General features: G+C 33.2%; 1 protein-coding gene across 1 annotated transcript in view; it reads left to right on the top strand.

The window, feature by feature from the left end:
- Positions 1-615: 615 nt before the first annotated feature.
- Positions 616-17,492, top strand: part of LOC142984236 (uncharacterized) — a 121,210-nt gene continuing 104,333 nt past the window's right edge. Inside the window, exon 1 of the mRNA XM_076131702.1 lies at positions 616-869. Within this exon, the coding sequence (XP_075987817.1) occupies positions 848-869 (22 nt within the window). The 5' untranslated portion in view covers positions 616-847. The remainder of the gene's footprint in view (positions 870-17,492) is intronic.

The raw sequence follows: 17,492 nt of genomic DNA, 5'->3' as shown, positions 1-17,492 counted from the left end.
GAAAGCCAGGTTGTGTTTCACGATTTTAAGTAATATTTCACACTTAACATTATTTGACATTTCGATTCGATTGATAAGTCATTTGTTCGAATGCCTCTCTCTGCAGTATCGACGTGAAACAACTACTAACACAAGCCTTAAGTTAAACAGAATTGCTAAAATTTTGTGATCTACTCGTATGATAGTAGAATCGAAAGAATATTTGATTAAAATAAATTATTAATAATAATAAATAATGAATTGTAGGTAGATATTAGATTGACGTAAAATATTAGCCCTCCTAATGTCGCTTTACACCGTTATTAGTCATAATGATTGATCGCCCCTGTGGCGCAGGCGGTGGTGTATGCGCCTGCCTGCAAGAGATCTCGGGTTCGAATTCCGGGTCGAGCCAATTCCAGAAAAAGATTTTCTAATCGCTTTTTCTATAGCCCCAATATTAGCGACAATAAAACAAAGACGCACGTACCGCGTATATGAGTAGTGCTGATGTGGTAATGACATGTCTCCCACTTATTATGAATAGTGTGTACTGTGATTTATAGTGTAGAATACATCTTGTATTTGTATCTAGACTATTACGTATTTGTATGTGTATACTTTGATCGAAGTTTTTCTTGACATTTTGTTATTTTTTTTCGAAAATATAAAGTCGTTTTTGTTAGCATATAAGACTTATGTCTGTATGTCCTATACCCCTAAGAAATAAAAGCATAGAAATGGGTTATACAATTCCTTAAAAGAACCAAAACGTGGCTGTATGTATAATGTATCGGCAATCTAAATGGAACTGTGTGTGTGTGTGTGACTACGAATCACGAGATTTTGGGTTCGGATTCTAAGTTCAATGAAAGTGCATAGGGTTTGTGGTATGTATGTACCTACTGTTTTTTATTAAATTGTATAATTAATTTGTTTCCTCGAAGCGTAATAATTTTTAAGTTCCGTCGCATTACAATATCAGGTATGTGTACAAGTCGCGGGAATTTTAAATCGTTAATCTAAATTTTACTTACAGAAATTGTAGATAAAAGGTTTTATAAACTGTCGCAATTCGCACGAATAGAGATAACTAGTGACAGTTCAAATTAAATTATAAGATTAAACTTTAATTTGATATTTGACGCTCAACTAAGTTCCAAGTCAGATCATAATTAATAGAGCAGCAATCTTAGCAATTTAGTCTTTCAATTTATACAGAATTCTGGTGGTTTATTTATTTTTAGGTCCGTTTGTTTTTGAATAGTCGACTTATTTGTGCTTACTTTGCTCGTACGTAATATTTTAATAGGTAGTCGAATTATTTGCTTGTTACGTAATAATTTACTGACCTAAAATCTACCTTTCTAATATCTGCAACTGAACGTACCGGTTGTGAGACTACAGAGAAGATGTAGCCTGCAAGCAATACTTGCTTTGTGAGAAAGACTAGTGTGCTAAATGTTTATTTGTCTATCCAAAAACGTGATACAATCCAAACAAACCATAGTCGGTTTGGTCGGATTTGGCCTATTGGCATAGGAACATAAACAATGAACCCAACGCACTGATATTTTATTAAGTAAGATTACAAAAACCCTTAATCTGCAAAAATTCAAATAATCCCTAAGATAATTTCGTAAGTAGGACAAAATCACAAATATCGAGTTGTATTTATCTTTAGCATCAAATGTTAGAACGAATAAATGAATAATTAATTATCTTAAATACATACAGTTTGAGTCCAAGCGAATTATTGAATGAAACAAATTTGAATTTTACAAGGAATCCTCAGAGGCGAAGTATTGATTTAAACTGGATATAATAGTATTGTTAAAATGTCGGTTTGTCTAAAAACAAGAATTTTTCCACAGCATCAAGCATCAAATAAATACGCAGAACAAAAGAAAATTACGTATGACAGGCGATTTAACAACTTGTAAAGGATGCAAATAAACTACAATAAGACTCAAAATAATTTAATTTCTACTCAAAAGACACACTATTCTACTAATGTGAAGAATTACTTACGTATAAAAATGTAACCTGTATGTTATTTAGTACCTCAAGCAAAAGTTACGTAATTGATATCCCGTAAATTGACATTTGACATCCACAACAAATTACTATTTGATTACAATACAGTCAACCTGGGTAACTTTGAATGAATAAACCTTTATCAATTGTGTTGGTTTCATATGAAAAAATAATCGAAACTAGTTCATATTCCCACTATCAATGTTACCCAAATGATTCAAAGCGAATTTAGGTAAAGCCTTTAAAATACCAGGAGCCTTACCACGCCGAGACTATTGAGAGCGGAACTAGATAATTTTCATATTGCCAGATGACGAAGTTTAGTGCACAACAATTGCATAGTCAACTGAGACTAGTTTATGTACAACCGCATCCGTAATTTAGCTCATAGAGATATTGGGTTTATTATCAAAGCACACGGAACAATTCTCAGTATAAATGGCCGAAAAGTCAATTTAAAAATTAGTTTTTTTCCTCTTATTGCAAGGTCCCCAAACTTAATTAGAAAAAAAAGCCTTACCCTTTCGTTTCAGATTAAATTTTGTTTCTATTTTCTACTTACCTGTAATTTGAATTCAGTGCCTTAAAGTCTGAAACAATGTTCGTAATAATTAAGGTTTCAGATACTGTTGTTTCACTACCCTAAAGTTGAAAACTTTAATACAAAATTTTGCGAACACAATCGAGTGAAAAGTTTAGTTTCAAAATGTCAGCAGACAACAGCTGGCTGATTCGAATTCGAAATAATAAAACAGATTTGGTTTATTAAAATACTCCTGTTTTATTTATTGAAGGAGAAATCAGGACAACGGATACAGTTTATTAATTAATTTGTTATTTTAATTTCATAAAACATAATACAAAATAGTCTATTAAATATTCTAATGTGACAGTTTTTGCAAATTAGTTCTACAGCTGAGAAGTCTTTTGTCATTAATTTAAAACATATAATAAGAAAAGCATGTATTCTGAAATGCTTAATTAACAGAGTGCTAAATATAAAATACTAATACCTAACATCTATGAAAAGAAAAATGGTGTACTTCCAAAAAAAGGGCCCTATAAAAAAAAACATCAAAAAATCAACACTACACTCACATTGCAAAGAAAATAGGTTCCGACTTCATACACAAACCGTTTGAAACCTTACCATTCCGTATCATCTATTCCTATAAACCTACCATCAAAAATCACTTACAACTGTTCCCCAATAAAAACAAACGATCTCCACCATCGTGACTATAGTTACTAGAGAAATATCAGCCATTTTGTCGTATAACACCTCCGTAACCGCTTCAAACCGGTGCGAACAGCTCCCGACCAGATGTTACATGACAAATAGCAATGCGGTTCTAGATTTCGGTACTCTTCGGGAGTTCGTGTAATATTGAGCCGTGGGAATTGTGCTTCGTTTTATTAGGAACTGTCCTCTAAGTTACGGCTTGTTGTTTTATTTACTATGTATTATATAGCGAAATTAATATTTTACCTAGGCTTTTCAGAAGTTTCAGAGTTTAGTAACGTATGAGTTAGATGGCAGAAAGCTTGCCCAGTGAACCCCCTATTTACTCGGACCTTTAGGTATAACCATAATCATCAACTACGCTGAAAAAAACGTTCAAGTTTTTAGGTTGCTTGCAACCTGATGCAGGCAATTTACAAAATTTTAAGATCCTAATGTACATTATTTTGTGTTGCATGTATTTCTGTACATCAATCTAATGTATTTGTGATGCAATTATATGTCTGTGCCACAACCAGGCACGTTTTTACTTCCACAGTAATTAAGTGGTTACGTATTCAGTCCATTATGTTTTTATGTTAGGATATTTATTTGGAAGAAAGCATTTTCCGGAAACCTACGAAGTATGAGAAGCCTCAGTACTATGAAAATAACGTTAAAAGTGTATAAAATAAACGCTATACACAAGCAATCTCCAACGCAAATTATATTAACCTATTTCATGCACGCCAATGTCAGTTAACTGTTATACAATAACTTGAAAACTTCGCCATAATGTAGCTACCGTTAATACGAACTTGTAGGAAACTGTATCAAGTGACGTAGAGCTCTTCAAAGCTAAATTTATAGAAGCTTCTCGAATTTCTGCCTGTAAAGTTAAACAGTTGGGTAATGGATGGCTTTGAGTTGATAGATCACTGTGTCGTTCCTGTGTTGTTCATTTTAGATAATTTTGGTTGATTTTGGATTAGGTTAGAGAAGATGTCGTTCGGTTTCTTAGTAAAAATATTATCTACGCTGTTGAAAAATGTAAACGTAAAAATAATTTTAAAAAATACGGATTGAGTAGCGCAGTGATTAAGGAAAGGTTCAAGTTAGATTTCAACATAGAAAATATTTGATGATATATCTAGCTTTTGTAGTACGCATGGTAGTTTATGCAAATGTCAATCTCGGGCTTCGACTACTGTGTCGACGAACATTTGTATTTTAATTTCTGTTGCAACTTTCTCAATAATAACTGATAGCTTTTCCTAGATGTAAGTAGTTATAAGTTTATTACACAGGTTTTTTCCATTCCTAATTCTTAAGAAGCACAAGTAAAAAAGTGGCTTTTAACATACAAATCTACAAAAAACTATTTTCATAAAATCCTTTGCTCACTTCAAATAGAGACATAACATCATTATCATATTCTTAGAAACGTATACATGAGAGCTCAAGCCATTAAAGGTACTATTCCTACTAATAACTGAAATAAGAACATTTTCATCTGTAGCGGGAATAAAATCCTGCAAGGTACTTTCTTTCATAACATCTAAAGGGAATCACACTATAGAGAATTGTGTATGAATGTTACCTTTGGCTAATAAGACAAACAAAATTCTTATGTGTTTTGTTTTTCTTTCGAATGAATTGAATGCCAAATAATGATCGTAATTTAGTAAATGAAAGTGTATATTGAGATAGTCTGATATAACAAAAACACTATCGACTTAATGTCAAATAAAAATTATGTGTTCTGCTGTAATTTTTTTAGCTGTAATAAAGTCTGATAGATCACAACTCATAATATTTAATTCGTATCAATACACAAAATCACCTTGAAATTAATAAACGAAACTGATTGTAAGGTTTAATTCGCCAATTCGGTCATGAATGTTACAATTTTATGATTTTCAAATAAAAGTTCTAATAAGTATGATTCCTAATGCGAAGGTTTTCTTATTCAAAGTGCCGACGTTAATACGATGTTTCTACCGAAGAACAAAAGCGTAAAAATTAATCGATTGCACCCACAAAACGAGGGATTTCAGCCGTAGAGAATTTTCTGTTCGTTTTATGAAAAGATTTGGGTTGTTATAGTGAATGAAACGTTGATATTTGCGTGTTCGTTCGTTTGATTTTTGTGTATTATTATTAATTTATTGTTTTTTAACTTTTGTAGGTGAAAAATGTAATTTTAATTTAGACTTTATTGGATCCATAATTATTTTGTTGGCGATATTTTATTAGATCCACAACTTAACGGTGAAATAGTCACGTCAATACGCTTCAGGTGAAATCGTAGGTTCGATTTCTACACAAAATAAATACTTGTGTGATCCATAAACAGTACTACCGAGTCTTGTCGTATTTTGTTTATGTTATTTTTATGAATTTACAAATACATTCATACAAACTCGTTTACGTCTCCTGCACTATGCAAGTAGTGTGGTATATCTCGAAATGAAATAACTGAATAATTTTATTTATCTATACTATAATATTATAAAGCTGAACAGTTTGTTTGCTCGTTTGAACGCGCTAATCTCAGGAACTACGGGTCCGATTTGAAAAATTCATTTTTGGATAGTCCATTTATCGAGGAAGGCTATAGGCTATAATATATCATCACGCTACGACCAATAGGAGCATAGCGGCAATAAAAAATGTTACAAAAACGGGGAAAATGTTGACGCATTCTCTCTTATGTGACGCAAGCGAAGTTGCACGAGGCAGCTAGTCTCTAAATAATTGTTTTTTAGATATACAGTTCCAATACATAGCAACAATTTATTTACTGCCTTGCATTACTTTCTATAAAGGTCATGAAACGTTCACATTTCTTCCCACTAGCAGTCGATAGCTATTACGTAGATTGTGAATAATAACGCTGGCATATAAATTATTATCGAGCCTATTGAAGGTCAATGTCGAATTAGTCCATTAACTTGCGAGTAATTTTATATTTGTGGCTTGAAGACGTTTCCAGAATATTGATAATATAGAGTTCTGTGTTTTGATATATTCTGTGCTTTTAAAGCAAAAGCTTTTTTATTGTGTCATAGTTCGTGTTGTAGTAATTAAGGCCTAATATTTGTCCACTGTTTTTTAGAATTGTTGAATGTAAACACTTTTGTTTTTCTTAATATTACTGTTAAAACTTAATTTTCTTGATTTTATCCCACATTTTCCGTACGGTCGGTGTAATGTGTTTTCTTTTCCCACTCATCACTCGTCATCAGCTGTGGGCTGTGTCTGATGACACGATTGATGGCCGATATATTAATTAATATTACTGTTAAAATTAAGAAAAGAAAAAAGTATTAAGAAAAACCCGCACGCAGCGTTGTCTTATGAAAACATTTTTTTATTTTTTTACCATGTCACATGTTTCGTGAGTTCCTGTGAGAATCAAAACTTAATTTAATTCTGCTTGACGTTCCGGAAGCTCACTCTAATCAACTCTTTAACAGCAAGACTTAACTAACTAAAAAACAATATATCGAAAATACACTCATCTAATTGACACAATACATTATTATTCCTACATAAAATTACCTTCTGCAGATATATGACGTGTATATGTATACAAAAACCTTTTGTTATGATCTGTACTTCCGTTATCCCTTGTTACTGTACTTGGTTGTTATTTTTTATGTCATCTGTCAAGACTAGACGGCCTGTTGCCGAGATGTGGTCCCATGAGATTTGATGACGATTTTAATATTATATATTAGGTTGGGGAAAAAGTCTTTTCGCATTATAGTATGTATGAACTTGTAAAAAAATCTCTTTGGCTTCAAGAATCACAAATGAGTACACGGCTCATTGGGTTCTTTCAGTGAGTTCGTGAGGTACCCAAATATCGATCTTTTTTGTGTAGAGAAAATATTTTATTACAAGTTCATACATACTATAATGCGAAAAGACTTTTCCCCGACCTAATACTATTATTATATTCAGTGAAATTCTGAAACTGCTAGTAGTGCTAATTTAGAATATCCAATATTTTTTAACTCTTTGTTAATTAATTATAATTTACTCTTTTTTGTTACAGGGACCGAAACTAGGTACTGATTCAAAGCTAACTTGGTTCTTATAGTAGCGGTTAAATCGGTTTAGTCCACCTTCAATCACCACGATCTCTTCTTTCTATTTTGTACTATAGACAAAGCATCTATGGCAAAATATGAACTATAAACTATGTGCTTCTAATATAGATCTTAGATAGCCAATTGCTTATGATTGCGAACACACTACTAACTCGTAGATAATACAAACACAAATTTTATAGTACTATGATCTAGTATGTATGTAAATATGCCGTCCAGTCTTTTGTTTAGTTTTAGTTGGTCACTAGTAAACAAAACAAACAAAAATCTCAACAGCGAAACACACGACCCAGACACTAAACTTATGACCCTACCATTAGCACATCTCACTTTTTTGCTCCAAGTAATAAATGCTCAGATTTAGCCGAAGTGCGTAAGGCGTGCGGCCGGCATCATTCAAGTGATTTATTACTAAGTTAAGTGGATTAATATTCGTAAGTACTGTTGTTAATTGGTGTTTTTGTAATTGAAATGTTGTTGTATAAAAAATGTGTACCTCGATTCTCTACCACTATCGACTACCGACAACCGGCTAGCTATCGAATTTTGACATTTAGAATGTACTGCCAAAATGTTTCCTACGACACCCGTCAGAGGCGCTGATCAGATTTTCATACAAAATTTCTCGATGACAGTTCGGTTGTCGGTAGTTGATAGTAGTAGAGAATCGAGGCAGTGTTGAAAAGTTTTATTAGTTGTCCTTATAATTATATTATAGGTAAATGATATTTTTTGCGTATAATTTTTGTAATGATCAAATTATATTTTGTTATCACATTTAAAATGTCTTGTAAATAAACTTTGGTTCGTGTCTAAATGATTGATTTTTCTTGAAGCAATTTAAAAAAGAAATTGTGCTTCTTTAATTTTAGATCTTGATTTTAGACTTTTTTGCTCCAAGTAATAAATGCTCAGATTTAGCCGAAGTGCGTAAGGCGTGTGGCCCGCATCATTCAAGTGATTTATTACTAAGTTAAGTGGATTAATATTCGTTAGTACTGTTGTTAATTGGTGTTCTGATATTTTTGTTTTGTAATTGATATGTTGTTGTATAAAAAATTTAGTTTTCCTTATGATATTTTTCGCGTATAATTTTTGTTATTATATTATATCTTTTTAAATTTTATTACATTTGAAATATAATGCAATGTAAAGTACGGTTCCAGTTTAAGCAATTGATTACACTTTATGCAATTTAAAAAAATATACGTTAAGATCGTCTTTTGCGTTTCTTTAATTTTAGACAGGCATTCTTTTAGTTTTGAAGAACTGAGAAATAACTCACAAAAACACGGAATAAATAGCACTGGTTTTCATCTTAGCAACCAGTTGATAAATCATCAAGGTCTTAGAATCACTACTTAATTCAAAATCAAAATCTACGTCTTCCCCAACCTAGCAAAATAATTGAAATGTCAATTACAGAGTAAAGTCAAACTGTCACTTGTTTGCCTAAATTTCGGCCTAGGTTGAAATTCAGATTTATGTAAAACGGACGTTACGCGTTGTTTTAGTCTTAGTAGGTAAGTGATAGACCAAATTCTAGACAGATTGAAAAGGGTGTAAATCTGAGTGTATTGAGCTTTCAGAGGTTGATATTTTGTCAATGTCAAGATGGGAACATAGGGGTAGTTTGGTTAAGAAACAACATCACCAGAGGAAAAAATATCGACGAAATATCATGACGTAATTCGTTCTCCAGTAAAAAATAAAAAACGATGAACACTCTTTTTTTGAGTCGGTTAAATAAAATTACTTTATCGAGGATCTTTGCTATCACACCCTTTCGTCTAAACTGCCGCTGTGCATAAACCTTCCATTTACTCATGTCCAGGTCTTTCCAAATAAAAATACTATGTCGTCGACCCATCTTTCTTAAATTTTGACTATTCGAATAAAAAATATCTGGTAGATAGAAATCGAACTCACATAGTAGCGGTGTGGATAAAAAATAGCTCGAAAATTCCGAAAAACTGGCCGCTCTTCAAATATTCCATCGTCAAAATGCTAAGTCTAACTTTTGGGTTGAAATATCAGAAATCATTCAGAATGCGTTTTGGCATTTTCTCGTTACCGCAACGGCATAGTTGTTTTTGCATATTTCCTAAACTCTGCTTTGTATCTGATAGGAATTGAACTCAAACCGACAATAATAATATGGTGCCATTATAATCAGCAGATTTTATCAAAATTGTATAGTATTCTGAATGTTATATTTTGATAATTTACTAAAATGTTTTAAATAAACCTAAGATTGTACGATTTACAGGCTTAAAAAGGCACCTTTGTGCGTCTATCTTTGTTATGGTTTTATGATTCCAATATGTAAGATATGAATCAGTTCATAGGTAACTTACCATAATGTCAATATAATAAAGTTTTTCAATGATGACTAAACAACGTATCCTAAATTTACATCAACACTATTGTCTCAAAGATCTGTAGAGCGATTTCGAGATCTTTGAATACGTCATAAGCGTACTTTATTATGTTAATACATTGAAAAAACAAACTACGACTACAAAGCTTCATTTCTAATGCAAAATAAACGGATGTATCCTCCTCTAAAATGTTTTAAGGACAATTGGGTCAGGATGGCAAAATATGTGACCTTAGCCACCCCGTTTCACCCCAAAATTATTCCAACTGTTATTGTTATACCAGTTAAATTTAATTGTTTTAGGGATCTAAGGAACTCTATGGGAGGCCGATTTGAAAATGAAATACATAGCAAATTGACTGCTTATCTACTTGTGTAAATTTGAAATGAAGACGTTTCGCTGTAAATTTTGGTATTCATGATAATGGAGAATAGTATTTGAGGATTACTGGCTTAGTATTGTTTGATGAAGTAACAGTCTTTGTAGTATAGAACTAGCTGACCCGCGCAACTTCGCTTGCGTCACATAAGAGCGAATGGGTCAAAATTTTCCCCGTTTTTGTAACATATTTTATTTCTACTCTGCTCCTATTGGTCGTAGCGTGATGGTATATAGCCTATAGCCTTCCTCGATAAATGGACTATCTAACACTGAAAGAATTTTTCAAATCGGACCAGTAGTTCCTGAGATTAGCGCGTTCAAACAAACAAACAAACAAACAAACAAACTCTTCAGCTTTATAATATTAAGTATAGATAATATAGTGAGATCATGTTTTGTAGGTGATACGAAGCTTTGGTTTCATAATTGCGGAAAATACTTACTAGTTGTTTTATCTTTGTAGTTTAAATGTAAGTAGAAACATTTAGGACTCGAGTCGAGTTTTAGATCTTCAATGAAAATATCAAGATTTAAAAGGTATTTTTTTCGTGTGATAATAACTTGTTAACTAACCAAATAACTTTTTCTTCCGACCCCAGAAAAACATGACAATTACCTTAACCACTAATAAAAAGGCTCTTAAAACGTGTCAGACTAATTGACGTAAGAAGAAATGAAAACAGCAAACAAAAGCAATAATAAAAACAATTACTTAACAGATCGTAATCATATCGAAACACTCGGAACTGTATAATTATTCCTTTAGTATAACAATGATATAAAACATTCGAAAAGGCTCCGGTAATAAAACAATGAAAGAAATCTACATTGATACCAAACGGCCTACGATGTCGAATCATCTGTCATATACTCCACAATAGCCTTTGTAGACAATGAAAACTATACCAAGATGACAAAACTTTAAGGTTCAAAATTGTATGTCTCAGTATTTTTCCGTAGAAATCATTGCAAACGATTTCGGTCGACGATTTAACCACAGATGACAGAGATGTTTCAGTAGTACAAGTTAAAACTTAAAGATATTATTTTTTAATTAATAAATAAAGTTGTTAATATATGCTTATTAATGCTCTTTCACAAAAAAGCACTCCAGACTTTATTTTTTGATGCAGAGAATATTAATGATTGAATATTAATATTGCCATCAATTTCAATCACAAAATTCGACGACATAAATATGACTTTTTTTCGAAAATATGGCCGATCTACGAATACCTCCCAATTACTAAAATATAACTGAAAGAGATATGACGTATTATGCACATACACCAGTAGCTCGATTCTCTATCACTCTCAATTGCGGACAACTTGCTAGCTATCGAGAAATTGTGCATAAAAATCTAATCAGCGCCTCTAGCGAGCTTGTAAGAACTATTTAGGCAATACATTTTAAATGTCAAACTCTCGAAATTTTACAGTACCGACTGTAGAGAATTGCGCTACAGTATCTATACTCTATATACTAATATATAAAGCTGAAGAGTTTGTTTGTTTGTTTGTTTGTTTGTTTGTTTGAACGCGCTAATCTCAGGACCCACTGGTCCGATTTGAAAAATTCTTTCAGTGTTAGATAGCCCATTTATCGAGGAAGGCTATAGGCTATATAACATCACGCTACGGTCATTAGGAGCGGAGTAGCAACGAAAAATGTTTCAAAAACGGGGAAAGTTTTGACTCATTCTCTTAGTTGACGCAAGCGAAGTTGCGAGGGTCAGCTAGTCTTCTATATCGGGAAACACAAGTTCAATACAATAGAAAAAAAAAGTAACATAAATATACAAAATTCTTAAGAAACCGAACAAAAATGAAACTTCTGCCTGACCTACCCTCCCATTATACTGAACGAGCGATTTAAATTTCAAATTGCCAGTTATCCAGATAGAGGTTAGCGATGAATGGAGACGCATTAAGTGTTCCCTTCTCTGCTATCACCAAATCTTATTAAAGCCGTTTTAATTATAGCAACTGAATCGATACACGATATTTTATTTAAGATGTTTGCGAATCGATTTGTTAAGATGTCGATATCGATTTGAAATTAAGATGGTGGTATTTGAAGGAAGCGGGAAGAAAGATGTCATGTATGTTTTACTATCGTAATAACATTTGAGACATTATAAGAAGAGTGATTTAAACTGTTGTGAAAGTCTAGAGAGAAGCCTATCTTCCAGCAATGAATAATGCCGTGTAAAAGGTTGTACTAAACTCCTTTGCAAAAAAAACGGGCGGGTTTGATTTTTTAACATTATTGGTAATAATTTAGTTCTTCAGAGGTTTTAATAGCCAAACTATGTTACTGGCACTTAATAAAGAGTCTGGGTATGAAAAAAAGTTCATTCCAAATTCAAAACTTTTGTTTTTTTAACTATTAATCCCTTTTTCATTTTGTGACACTTTTCGGGTTTGCGGTTAAAAGGTTATCAAGCAACTAAAAGTAACTTTTGTTATTTTTAGTACAACAATTTATGTTTATCGCATAATTCTGCCTTATTGTGACTTAAAACAGATATCTATGTGTCTATCGTAATGGCAGAAAAAGCAATAAGAGCTAGTAAATTTAAAAATTATAGCGCTGCTGGAAGAGGGGTGTAGCCAATGTTACGTCTCACAGCGGTTAAACGTGAGTCGTTCAACCGCACAAAGAACCTGGACTCGATACCAAGAGACAGGTTCCGTTCAGAGAAGGCAAGGTTCTGGGAGAAAACGTTGCACACAGCCGCGAGACGATCGCTTTTTAGTGACTCAGGCGCTGAGGAACCGCAAATGCAGTTACATAGACCTCAAAAGAAACCTTGAAGAGGTACGGGGAGCACAAGTTAGCCTATGGACTGTGAGGAGAAGACTTTTAGCTGCTGATATACGTAGTCGACGACCAGCGCGGGCCCCCAAGTTACTCCGTGAGCACCGGATTGCGCGGTTGAGGTTCGCTAAAAATTGCCTATCTTGGACACCAGGTAACTGGAGTAGCGTACTCTTCTCCGATGAGTCTGCATGGTGAGGACCGACGTCGGCGAGTGTTACGAAGACCAGGGGAACGCTATGCCGATGTGTGTTTTGAAGAAATCACCCCTTATGGTGGAGGGTCCGTTATGTTTTGGGCGGGCGTAACTTCCAACTATCGTACCGAGATAGTATTCATAGAAAATGGCTCACTAAATGCGCATAGGTACATAACAGAAATCCTTTCTCAAAATGCACAACCCGCACTGACTGTAATTGGTGAAGATGCCATTTACATGGACGATAATGCTCGGGCCCACTGTTCTGGCGACGTAGATGCTTATATGCAAGAGGTCGGTATTCGTCGTTTGGATTGGCCAGCGCGGAGCCCCGACCTTAACCCCATTGAGCACGTTTGGGACCTCCTAAAAAGGCGAGTACGATCTGTTCAACCACCTCCACAAAACATCAGAGAGCTTAAACGTGTAATCTCGACTGAGTGGGAACACATTCCACAGGACACCATCAAAAGCCTGGTGGGAAGCATGCCAAGACGATTACATGCCGTAATCGCTGCAAGAGGAGGTCATACTCGTTATTAATTTTTATTTTTTAATGTCTCTTTTATTAAAATACCATAAAAATACTCGTAGTCTTAATTTCATTATACCCATAAAAATGTCCATTTTAACACGGCTCTCTGTTTACATTGACTAAAACACCGATACCAGGATAAAAGTGTTAAAAAACTAGATTCTCATTGATAATAAGAAATTTCTAGTCATCCAAGCTAATGACATACTAAAAATATAATAATATTTACCCATAGAAAAGCTAAGGTAAAGTGTGTGTGTAAGGTGCCCGTTTTTTTTGCAAAGGAGTGTATATTTTTAGAATAAATGCAATATGACTACTATAATAATAATCAGTCAAATGAATATTCTGTAATTATATATTAAAACTACACAAGACGTTATAATCAACTTGTATTGGAAGCATTGACAAAACCTCTCCATTTCGTTTTGTTTCTAACAAGCATTATTTTTTTCTGATTTTATATACTTCCTCTAGTCATCTTTTCTTTTATTATATTTTTATTTTAATCAATATGAGCACCCAATAGAGGTGATTTATTTTCAAACAAGATTTTCTGCGTTTTTATCTATTCATCAATACCAAAATCAAGCCAAAAAGAATTGTTGTTTTACATCAGTAATAGACCTTGAGAAAATATCCATACATTTTAGAAGCAAAGTTAAACCAATAGATTCAGGTTGTTATTCCTGCTTTTAGACTCGAACCTTAGTCAAAGGCTATCATAACGAAGTTAGTTACAGTTTCTGATCGAACTATTTTGCGAAGCTTTAGAAAGGGATTACACCCCAATAGTTTTGGATTCCTATATAGATTTTATACAATCGGAATGTATGATATCGTATCTTTCCAGTCCTCAATATTCTGTGCTAAAGACAAAATTTTGGATGTCAGTATTACGATTGTTATTAAGAACTTTAAAATTTGTTTGATTGTTTAATTTAAAAACTTTCAATTAGGTATGTTTTGTATGAAAATCGGTTAAGTGATTTATGCATTACAGAAAGACAGTCAGTATTACTATTGCATTTTTAATTCTTATAGTAATAAGGATAAGTTGGGAACTGTTTTTTTTTCTACCTCTCTAAGAGCCCATGCAGTAGAGGATTAATATATCTTACGAAAAAAAATATTATAATAATAAAATATAAAACTTGTATCAGACCGAACAAATCATTCATTCTCGAATATTTACAATATTTTTCAACTCATAAAAAGCAGCTTTAATGTACTGTAAAATAAAGCAAAAGTAACATCATTTTAAAGATGCATCATAACCCCTTCCTTCAGAGTTGGAGTCTTTTATACGCAATTTAACCCTTTATGTTTTTCTTTATTTCAAAATCACCATGGAAACGACTCATAAAGTGATGATACTTTCCTCAAACAAAAAGTTAAAAGCTACGTAAAGACTCGAGAAGTCTTAATTCTTAAAATTATACTTTATTCTTTGTTCAGGAAGTATAGTCGTTAAAACGTTAAATTTTTCGTAACAAGGTGTTCTTATTATGACAAATGTCTTTGGACGTTTGCATTTTTAAATGGTGGTTGAGTTTTGGTAACTTTTCTTTTGTTTTTCACTTTACAATTATTATTAATCGTTGACTGTATCTGTGGCGCGGTCGGTAGCTCGATTCTCTACTACTATCGGCTACCGACAACTGCGGCTTGTCATCGGGAAATTTTGTATGAAAATCCGATCAGCGCCTCTGACGGGTGTCGTAGTAACTATTTTGGCAGTACATTCTAATTGTCAAACTTTCGATACTCGACAGTACCGAATGTACAGAATCGCGCTACGGTAGTGTACCCCAATGGTGATCATGAAGTTTCGGGTTCAGGCAAAGTGCTAATATAGGTGTTGTATGAATTATATCAAAACATATTGTCATTAGTAGCTCGAAGAACAGAAACTACTAATAACTGGCTGGCTATCAACAAATTTTGTATGAAAAATGTTAGCGCGTTAATAAACTGATTAATGCATACATTTTTAAAGACAAACTCTCGATACTCGTTAGTACTGTATAAAATACTACGTTAAATGAGGCTTTATGTTTATATACTAGTAATAACATAATATTTGTATTATGAAGTTAAAATATTAATATGAAATAACTGTACGCGGGTTGTTTTATTACTCTCTAGAGACTCGTATGGACGTCGTAGCTTGTATGGAGTATTAATTCTGACCATCCTTTGTTTGATTAGAGCTTGTTGTTATATGGAAAAAGAAAATCGGAAATAATATGAAAATGTAAAAGGCGACCTTTTGTTTGTTTCGATTCACAATTAAAAATCTGAACTAATTAGAATGAAGTTCATCATAAAGATAATTTAAAACAGACATCCATTAAAAACATTTTTTTATCATAAAGAAACTACGCGGGTTTTAAATCGGATGAACCTTGACCTAAATCAGGCTACTAGTGTCTATATTAGAGCTTAAGAAACAGACAATAACATAGTTTTTCCTATTTTGGAATCTTCTTAAATCATGTCTTTCGTTTTTACAGTTAAACTATCATATATTGAACCGTCTATATGCATTATTAAATTCCAAAAAGGAATACTGGTCAAAATACATTCCACGAATTTTCCCTCCCATTTTTCTCAAATACCTACTACTCGTGTCGGCGCCGGTTCGACATCAAAGGTTTTGTTTGTAAGCCTCACAGGTTAGGGGGACCCTTTATTTAAATTGGGGTAGGTTAGGGTACTATCTGTTGAAGTTGTCCCCTTGTCATGAATATTCGGGAAAAATTTTGAGAGCAATTTTTCCGGGTGGTGTCGAAAAAGTTTTTGTGTTTGAAAAATTCTTAGTGAAATAGGCAGGTGGGTGTCAGTGCAATGTCATTTCGTGGTATCAGCGTTCTGTGAATTCAGAGTCAGAGCGTACTTCTATGTTAGGTGGGAGACGATGTAGACGTATCTTTTGCCTGTTTTTAGTCTCTTCGAAAGAGTTAATAATTAGCTAATCAGTTTTTTAAAGTAAATGCGGATTAAATAACTGTTTTCATAAAATATTCTGCATTCCTTATATTTGTATTTTTTTAAGGAGTAAACGACTTAACTGGCTCCCAAATACGCGTATGTAGCAAAATTATGTATTATTCAAAATTGATAATATTTTATCGCTAAAATTCTTCACACAAGCTTAATCAGTACGCAGAAAATAAATTGCAAAAACAATCCGTAACAATTATGTTATAATTGCAAGCTTTTCATTTCATATTATTCTTTATTCCACATTTTCTAGCATCGTATATTAAATAGACTGCAATTTGAAACAGAAGCCTCTATTAGAGTCTATTAAACAGAACTAATAAAGAATACAATATTAATGAACCGTATGAAATATAACTTTGCAGAGAAAAAATCTTGCAAATAAAATGTGAAATTCTTTCCATATTCATATCAGTTGGTTTACTTTGACACTCGAATTCGAATCTAAAGGTTTCAGATTCAGGATTCTACCAAATTGTTCTCTTAAATTCCCAACTTATGCATGAATGTACGTTGTTTTTAAATGAAACTAATTAGTGTCTTCCATTCTGATTAATTATTTAATCTTGTATAATCCAAAAACTTTGTAGAGAGCCTTAAACGCGAGGATTATTTTTTTTAATACAACTCCCGCACTAAGAATTTCTCTTGTGTGGCGGGGACTTTTACAAATATACAAACAACAGACACAAAGTACAACCGGACCTGAAACAATTAGTTGTGGATCGCACAAATAATTGTACCGTGTGGAAATCGAACGACTTCCCGACGCAATGTTAGCGGTGCGACGACGGCAGTCGGTCAGGAAGGACT

The sequence above is a fragment of the Anticarsia gemmatalis genome, chromosome 26 (assembly GCF_050436995.1).
Source record: "Anticarsia gemmatalis isolate Benzon Research Colony breed Stoneville strain chromosome 26, ilAntGemm2 primary, whole genome shotgun sequence".
In the NCBI taxonomy this organism is placed as follows: Eukaryota; Metazoa; Arthropoda; class Insecta; order Lepidoptera; family Erebidae; genus Anticarsia; species Anticarsia gemmatalis.
Note: the sequence above shows the minus strand (reverse complement) of the source record. Positions and strands in the feature narration are given on the sequence as shown.